Source organism: Gossypium arboreum, chromosome 10, assembly GCF_025698485.1.
Source record: "Gossypium arboreum isolate Shixiya-1 chromosome 10, ASM2569848v2, whole genome shotgun sequence".
Classification (NCBI taxonomy): Eukaryota; Viridiplantae; Streptophyta; class Magnoliopsida; order Malvales; family Malvaceae; genus Gossypium; species Gossypium arboreum.
In genome coordinates, this window is record NC_069079.1 from 105,292,852 (window position 1) to 105,302,323 (window position 9,472).

Sequence of the window (9,472 nt, forward strand, 5' to 3'; positions counted from 1 at the left end):
TCTCTCAAATTTCCATGACATCCCCTTCTCAATTTCTAAATTATCATAATTGCTAAGCTAATGATAAAAGTTTAACATATTTGCAATTAATAATATTTTTAATATTTAAAGTTATAAATTAATATATAATAAAATTATCTTTTAAAAATATAAAAATATAATTTAATCCTTTTAAAAGCTAGAAAGGTATAAATTAATCCAATAGAATCTCTTTTCTGAAAAAGAAACATCTCTGTTTACACCTTGTTTGGGAGTAGGGGCAAGATATTCTGCAATGGGATAGCAATAAATACAAAAATAAATAAAGTTTAAGCGGGAATCAAAAGAAATTTAAAGAATTTCAAGTTTTCGATTCTCACTGGCAAACCATTTTCTGAAAAACAGAGAAACTCTCCGAGCAAAAAAAAAAAAAAAAAAAAAAAAAAGAAAAAGAAATCCAGTCAAAAATTTCAAAGGGATTCGGCCATGGAAGAAACCATAGCAAGAATCCTCACAGAGCTTGAAGAAATCAATCAAATCCCAAATACCCAAAACCAAACTCCACTCATATCTCGATCTACTTTGTTAGATCTTCATTCCCTTTTGTCCACAAACGACCCAGACCTTGTTTCCCAACTCTTCGATGACCTCCCTTCCAAAAGCCTCTCTCCTTCTTCCCTCACCAACTTGTTGTCTTTCACAATGGATTCTGCCCCTTCCTATTCTCTTCTAGCTTCCAAAGTTTACCTCTCTCTTCTCCTTTCCCCTAATTCCCCCGTTTTCACTCTCTTTACCCCAATTTCCTTCCTTTCTTTCCTTCGTTCCCTCCGTCGCGCCTTCAAAAACTGTCCATCGGCCCAACCTGAGGAGTCTCCCCCTTACAACGCGCCGCCTAATCGGAAGAGGAAAGCTGGGGGGAGGGGTCGTGGAGCACGTGGTAACGTTAGAGGTTCGGGAGATTGTAGTGAGGAAGCAAGTGATACTTTTGATATGAAACAAGTCTTTAAAGTGTTTGAAATGTTGGTTTCTGTTTTGGGTTTGATTCATTTGGATAGGTTTCCGGATAGTTTGAAATCTTTGATACAAACTTTTGGTGAAATTCCTTTGATGGCAATGGAAAAGCTTGGGAATCCTAGTAGTTTTAATCGGTTAATGGATTTGTGTTCACGGGTTTTGAGTGAAGTGTTGAGGTCTGAGCATGGAGAGTTGGCTAATACTGCAGCTGAGGTCTTGAAAGCTTTATCGCCATTAATATTAATGGTTAAGTCGCAAGCAAGAAGTTTCGCTTTGGGGTTTGTCACAAAAAGGATGACGGAATTGGGAAACGAGAGTGATGGTGTTAAGAAAGCTGTCGTTAATTTTCCTAGATATTTGGCTCAAAAGGCACCTGAGAAGGCTGAGCCACGGGCTTTGGCTGTGGACTCCATAATGGAGGTTGTTAAAGTGATGGATTTTGAGGATCAAATAGGATATATGGACTATGTGTTGAAGATGACTCAAGGGAAAGCTAATCTTAGGCTGTTAGGTGTTGATCTTATTGCAATGATGTTAATGTCATTGAGGGATCCTTTTGGGGTGGTTTCGGATGTTAAAACCAGGGATTATTGGGGTACAAGGTGCCTGGAAGCTTTGATTACTAGATGTTCGGATTTGAGTGCTGGAATTCGTGCTCGAGCTCTATCAAGCTTGGCACAAGTTGTGGGGTTTTTGTCTATTGATGATAGGAATAAAGGCATTTTGAAGGAAGTAATGCGGTTATCCGAAGGTGGAGAGGAGAGGCCACTGTGTGGAATGAATGATCTTTTGAAGAATAGGTGTATGGATGACAAGGCAGCTGTTAGGAAGGCAGCACTTCTTCTGGTTACTAAGTTGATATCCCTTTTAGATGGTTGTTTTGGTGGAATCCTGCTCAAGACGGTGGGTATGGCTTGCTCGGATCCACTTGTTAGCATACGTAAAGCTGCCATTTCAGCTCTTTCTGAGGTTATATCTTTTGCACGTACTCTATTTTCCTTGTTCTAATATGTTTCTTTCCTCAATTATCAAGTACATTGCAATGTTCAAAGTTTTGTGATGATCTGTTGCTTAATCAAAGGTCAATACACAGTTAAGCTAGTTTCCTTGTTGAAATATGTTTCTTTATGTGCATTGCTACGTTGGATAGTTTTGGGATGATTTGATGCTTAATCATAGGTAAATACTCAGTATGATGTTACTTAAGTGGATATTTTCATTGTTATGCACTTTCCAATCCCAGTTTGATTTTGTACATTACAACATGCATGCATTTCTTAAATATGTTTCTCTATTAACTTATTACGTACATTACAGTGTTCAATTAGTTTTTTGATGATTTGATGCTTAATCACAAGTCAATGCACTTTTTGATGTGGAAGTAGTTTACATAAGTGAATATGTTCTTCATTGTGCGCTTTTTGATCCCAGATTGATTTTTGCATTAATTTTGCAGGCATTCAGAACATTTTCAGATGAAAGTGTGACTACTGAGTGGCTACATTCTGTTCCACGTTTAATAACAGATAATGAATCTAGCATTCAAGAAGAATGTGAAAATTTGTTCTTGGAATTGGTTTTGGACCGGGTGTCAAGAGCCGGACCGGCTTGCGCACCCAAGAAAGGATCTGTTTCGCCTGAGTCATATCTAACAACAAAGAGTTTAGAAGGGGAGTTGGAGTTATTATTCCCTGAAGGGATATTGATTCTTTTGAAAGGCATCTGTGATGGTGAGGTGACTCCATGGGTGAAGAAGCTTTGCACAAGCCTCGGTAAAAAGAAACGGTTGAAGCCCAAGATTGCTGCTGCTCTTCAAAATATTATAAAGACTTCTGAATCTATCTGGTTGAGTCATTCCATGCCAATTGAGAAGTGGACAGCTCCAGCTGGTGCTTGGTTTCTTCTATCGGAAGTCTCAGTATATCTTTCAAAAGCTGTTGAGTGGGAGTTCCTTCATCACCATTGGCAACTACTAGACAAACCTGGTTCAAAAGGCAAGTTACAAAGCCCACTTTTGCAAGGAAATGCAAATGAAGATGGAGAGGGCGTAGAATCCAATTCAGTTGCATGGGCAGGAGATCGTGTTTTCCTCTTGCAAACCATCTCAAATGTTTCCATGGAATTGCCTGCTGAACCTGCTGCAGATTTAGCCCACAATTTGCTTAAAAGAGTTGAAAAGTTCAACATGCATTCCACAGAGGTACTGATTGCATCAACAAACTCTCAAATGCAGCAATGCTTTGTTTATTTTCCTTCCTATTGTGAAATAAACTTGTTCATATGCAGCTAGCGTCTTAGAGATAATACATCATATGCATAATCAGCACTGTTTTATGACAGGTTAATGCTCATGTAAAAGCTCTCAGAACATTGTGCAAGGTAAAGTCATTAAATCCTGTGGAGGCTGATCAACTTGTTATGAGATGGGGACAGCAGCTTCTCTCTAAAGCACATGAAATTTTAGAAAAGTACATTTCTGATGATAAAGAAGCAAATAACAATAATAGTTTCTTTACACCACCAAGAAGTGGGAGCAGAAAAGGGAAGCAAGCAGCAAGAGCATCCAGGTTATTATCAAAAACAGTCACTGCGGTCTATACTGTTGGGTCTTTGGTTGTTGTCTGTCCTGCTGCGGATGTGAGCTCGATTGTTCCACTATTATACACAGTCGTAACTTCAGGGAATTCTGATCCGAAGTTAAATAAATTACCAGGGCCTAAGGTATCTTTGAAGCAGACAGCCCCTTCTTTGTACATTCAAGCATGGTTGACATTGGGGAAAATTTGCCTCGCTGACGGGAAGCTTGTAAAAAGCTACATTCCTCTCTTTGTGCAGGTGTAATCATCAACCCGATGGCTTCTTTGGTCTATGCTATATAGTTTCTTGTATGATTTTCCATTAATATTTTCAATCATTCATATTCATCACAATTTGCATGGCAAAACATTTGAGCATACCCAGCTGCATCAATTCATAGAACAGCACCCTATTGTTTTCAAGTTATGCCCACAGTTTTTCTGAATGTCATCGATTTCAGGTAGTATCTGATGACAATGTTAACCATGCATTTTAAAATGCAGGAACTTGAAAAGAGTGATTGTGCTGCCCTTCGCAACAATCTTGTAGTGATGATGGCAGATTTCTGTGTCCGCTATACTGCTCTGGTTGATTGGTGAGTCTTGGGAAAATTTAATATAAATGAGCTTACTTGGGTAGTTTCTTCAAAGCAACTAATTAAAAGGGAAAGAAATGGAGCACAAAAATCCTTTTCTATGAGACTGATTGCTGCTTTAATGAACAATTCTTGTAATATGCAGTTACATAGCTAAGATCACCAAGTGTCTTCGTGATCCATGCGAGCTTGTTAGACGACAGACTTTTATATTGCTCTCAAGATTATTACAAGTAAGTTTGCATTGCTGGTTGTTTCAGATGTGATGTTATCTTAATATCCTATTGAATGCTGTAATTTTGATCTTAAATCCAGAGGGACTATGTGAAGTGGAGGGGAGTGCTATTCCTTCGTTTCCTTCTATGTCTTGTTGATGACTCCGGAAAAATAAGACAACTTGCTGATTTTCTCTTTGGAAATATTTTGAAAGGTAAGGGGCTTAACAATTCTTCAATTGTAACATTGTGGAAGTTTGTGATACATGTTTGTTGGATTGACTTTTGAATATGTTTTTCTTCCAGCCAAGGCTCCACTTCTTGCATACAACAGTTTCATTGAAGCCATTTATGTACTGAATGACTGCCATGCACACAACGGACATAATGATTCCAAGAATTCACGGACAGAGAGTCGACTTTTTTCCATCAGGTACTTGTTTCCTTCATTCAGATGCTGGAAAGCGGATTTCTACAACTGAGATACATATTTATGATCTATTTTCAGTGTTTACTTCCTTTATAAATTCTATACGATACAATTTCCAGGGGTAATGATGAGAGGTCGAGGGCTAAACGGATGCGGATCTATGTGTGCTTGCTGAAACAAATGGCACCGGAGCACCTTTTGGCGACATTTGCAAAGTTATGTGCTGAGATTCTAGCAGCTGCATCAGATGGTATGCTCAATATAGATGATATAACTGGACAGTCTGTTCTTCAGGTACTGATCATCTGGACATTTGTAGACCGTGCCTGCCAAAAAATAGTGTTTTTCTTTCATGATAATGTTATGACAGCAGCCAATCTCAGCATTTATTATATGTTTATGGAGCAGGATGCTTTCCAGATTCTTGCCTGCAAAGAGATCCGAGTCTCATCCCATCGTGGAGCTGCATCCGATTCAGCAGAGGTAGAGGAAGATGGTGATAGCAGCGCATCTGCGGCTGCTGCAAAAGGAAGGGCTATAACACAAGCTGTGAGAAAGGGTCTTATTCAAAACACTATCCCAATTTTTATAGAGCTAAAACGGCTACTAGAAAACAAGAACAGCCCTCTCACAGGTTCCCTCATGGAATGCCTGCGAGTCCTTCTCAAGGACTACAAAAACGAGATCGATGACATGTTGGTTGCAGATAAACAGCTTCAAAAAGAGCTTATATATGACATACAGAAATATGAGTCAGCAAAGGCTCGAACAACAGCTGCAGAAGCAGTTGCAGGCATGCAAAACCAAGGTGTCTATCGATCACCACCTTGCGTTCCGAAAGCTGCAACTGGAGCTGATCCTGAAAACAAGATGAACCAGAAGTTGTCAAGTGATTCGAAAGTGGCATCAGCAATAGCAGATGCAGCTGCGGAAGCCACCGCCCGGTCCGTGCTAAGGGAGGTGAACAAAGGAGCAATGACCCCACCACTTAAGGCCATTAATATGCCAAAGCTCAAGTCTAACCAGGCAGGAAGCTCTGCTAAAAATGATCGCTCCTTAGATGTATTGGAATCCTTGAGGAGACGAATTGATGATGAGAACTGATGATTATGAAGTCTACACTTTTTGTTTCATTTGGCTACTACTTAATGACTTACTGTAAATAGTAAAAGATATAACTACTATGTATTAATATATAATATTTCAATCACTCTTTATTTAATTGTTCATTATTAGAGCTGGATGAAGAGTTGGATAAGATTTTCGAATTTGAGTTTGGACAGGTTTATAATAATAAATATTTTGTTATTAAATATTTTTTATTTAAATTAAATAAAATAATAAAAAAATTAAGGTTAAATTACACCCATGATTACTTTTGTTTATTTAAGATTGTATTTTAATCACTTATATTTGAAATATTAAGTTTTAGTTATTTATATTATCGTAGTGATATAGCAAATTAAATTATTATTTCAAACAAAAATTTAAGTTAAAGTATATAATCAATTTTATATGTTCTTTTAACCTTTTTTTTTCTTTTCTTTATTTTTTACTTTTCTATTTCTTCTAACATATTAGGAAGTCGATTGTCGCCTATAACAAAAACCCATAAACCCATACCTTCTACTAACTATCAAAACTCTCCACCATCACCCAACATCTTTATTTCATCCACGAACAACTTCACCACTAACGTAACTTTTCAAAAACATCTAAAAAAAATCTCCAACTTTTGGACTACCCAAGATCGAATCTCCATCGTCGACCATTAGATTGACTCGATTTTCTAATATGTGCTTCTCCTCAACTATACCTCCTTCCTGACTATTAGGATTGACAAGTTGTCGGAGTACCTCGAACCTCTTGACCTAAATTTAACCCTTCTTTTTTTCTCCAATTCTCTATCTTTTTTTACATTTTTTCTTTGTTGCAAGTCTAATCTTTAGCTCACTGTGAATTGTTGGGGCTTATTAATTGTTGTTTACCTGGATTCTTGATTGATTTGAATGTGGGTTTATTTGGTGAGGGATGATGTTGTTGGGTTTGTTTGGTGAGGGATGATATTGTTGGGTTTGTCATGAATGAGGTCATGGTAATGCTGAAAGTGTTGGTGGATGAAATGAAGATGATGGTTGGTGGTGGAGGGTTTTGATAATTAGCAAATGATATGAATTTATGAGTTTTGGTTATAGGTAATGATGACTTTCGACTTCCTGCTTCTTTCTTCACTATTAGTTCAACTTCCTGCTTCTTTCTTCACTACTAGTTTGACTTCTTGATACATTAAAAGAAATGGAGAATGTAGGAAAAGAGAGAGAGAAACAAAAGAGAATAAAAAAAAAGAAAAGTTAAAAGATCATAAAAAAAATTAAATTATTCAAAATGAAAAAATACGGGACCAATTATATAATTTAACATAAAATTTTTGTTTGAAATGATCCCTCCTTGTTGCAATAACATCATTTTACTATAACAGTTAAGTTTTTAGTAGAATTGATTATTTATATTTAATTTTAATGCTCTATAACAACTTTTCATTTATAATATCAACAATAATATTTATGACTACATTCTTTATTAAATTAGTTCTTTAAAATAATATATTGACTAAAATTTTATGTAAAACTATAGCTATTTCATATAAACAAGCCTATGAATTATAATTTATTAAATAAAAATAATCTTAATTAAAATATTATTTTAATAAAATATTTAAATTTCACGCAGAGTCAAGGAAATGACAAGTGTCGATATAAAGTATAGTAAAATATTAAAAATATTTAAAAAAAAGACAGATGACAATTTTTAAGGCTGCATGTGGAATACAATATTGCTAATGTATTAAATACTAACCTTTTAGTAAATGAAAATAACCTTCAATTAGTGGAATTAAACATATCAATTCAATAAGGTATTAAATTCCTAATTAAATATACTACTATGGATTTGGAACACCATAAACTTATAAATTGATTACTTGAATTTAATAACTCATGATAAATTAATTAACTTTATTAGATTGATGATCATAATTAATCGTATGAAAGAATGTAAAACAAAATATGCATAAAAGTAATAATGCATGCACCTATTTTACGTATTTTAATTTTGTTGATTTAATTCTTAATTTCTTTTTTTTAATATAATTCCACTTTCTTTATTTGATAGAATTTTACGAAATGAATTCTACTGTAAGTTTATAACAATTATCTTTCTATTATTTAAAAAGTTTTCTTTAAACGTTTTATATTTTGTGTAAATTAAAGTTTTTTTTGTATAAATAAAGATTTTAACCTTTTGTATAAAATATTTTTATAATTTGATAATGATAATTAGAAATTGTTATTAATTAGAGTGTATTTAATTTATTTTTATATAAGACTCATTTTCTAACAATTGTCTCTTGGTCGTGTATACTAAAATAAACGAAGTTTTGGGTACGTTTAATTTAAATGTTTGAAATTTTTTAGTTTTTAATGCGCAGAAAATATGTTGTATGCTATATGAACTGTTAGTATTATAAATAATTTATTTTTAAAATTAAAATATTTATTAATTCCTTTTTGTTTTTATTTCATGTGACAATACTAATTACCTAACAAACAATTATTAGTTTAAGTTTGTTTAATTAACAGTTACATTGTAGGACAAATTGTTTGTATTTAGAAAAATAAAATGACATAGATGCATAATTTTATATGATGGTTTAATAGTTAAGATGTTCACTATCTTAAATATAACATGAGTTCAAGTTAAGCTACTTGTATTTGTTGTTTAAATTTGATTTTGTAATTAAAAAAAAAAAAAAGCACAGATGCAATGCATTGTAAGTTTTCCATTGTTTGTTATATTAACATTCTATTCATTTAAATTAAATTAAAAAAGAAATAGAATAGATGACCGTCTATTTGATTTAATTTATATTATCTTTTTATTTATTTAAATTATCATTATATTGTTATGAATTTTAAAATTCATATACTTTTTATATAAAAGGATTAAAGCATCATTTATCTCTTAAAGTATATAATTTCTCCCACTTTAATATTTAAATTTTTTGATCTAGATTAGTAGTTAAAGTTATATCTTATTGAACAGTTCAGTCCACTAAAAAAATTGAAATATGGTATAATTAGAATGTGCCATGTGACACTTCAATTCAATTAGAAAGTATCATGTGACATCTATGTGTTTTAAAAATAAAAATGAATGTATAAATTTTAAAAATATAAAAAATCAAGAATAATTTATAAAATAGAAATATAATTAAAATTTTAGAAAGTTACCATTTGACTTTGACCTAATTTTGATCCACGTTGACCTAATATTATTTTCAAATTTTATATTAGAAATTTATTTTAAAATTATAAAATTATATCTTTTTCATTTTGTGAGAAAAATATTTTTAAAATTTTTATAAATATATACCATATAAATTTTATATTTTTAATTTTCATAATTTAACTATTTTTCAATTTTTATTATACTTTTTGGTTTTTTGAAACAAATATTTTTTTCAAAAATATATAAGCTTTAGAAAATTGCAATAATTAAGAAAATTGTTTCGAAAAACAAACAAATAAATATAATAAAAAAAATTTAAAATAGAAAATATAGTTAAATTATGAAAATTGAAAATAATATAAAGAATTATATATT

The 9,472-nt window shown here is 32.8% G+C and overlaps 1 protein-coding gene across 1 annotated transcript; it reads left to right on the forward strand.

Annotated features, from left to right (window-relative positions):
• The first annotated feature begins 224 nt into the window (after positions 1–224).
• LOC108489664 (uncharacterized) lies at positions 225–6,123 on the forward strand. The gene is made up of 9 exons (XM_017794347.2): positions 225–1,962; positions 2,450–3,193; positions 3,334–3,828; positions 4,074–4,165; positions 4,311–4,398; positions 4,481–4,595; positions 4,687–4,813; positions 4,930–5,104; positions 5,219–6,123. Exons 1-9 carry the CDS (start codon positions 466–468, stop codon positions 5,912–5,914), a joined length of 4,029 nt encoding a protein of 1,342 aa, XP_017649836.1. The 5' UTR covers positions 225–465; the 3' UTR covers positions 5,915–6,123.
• The last annotated feature ends 3,349 nt before the right edge of the window (positions 6,124–9,472 follow it).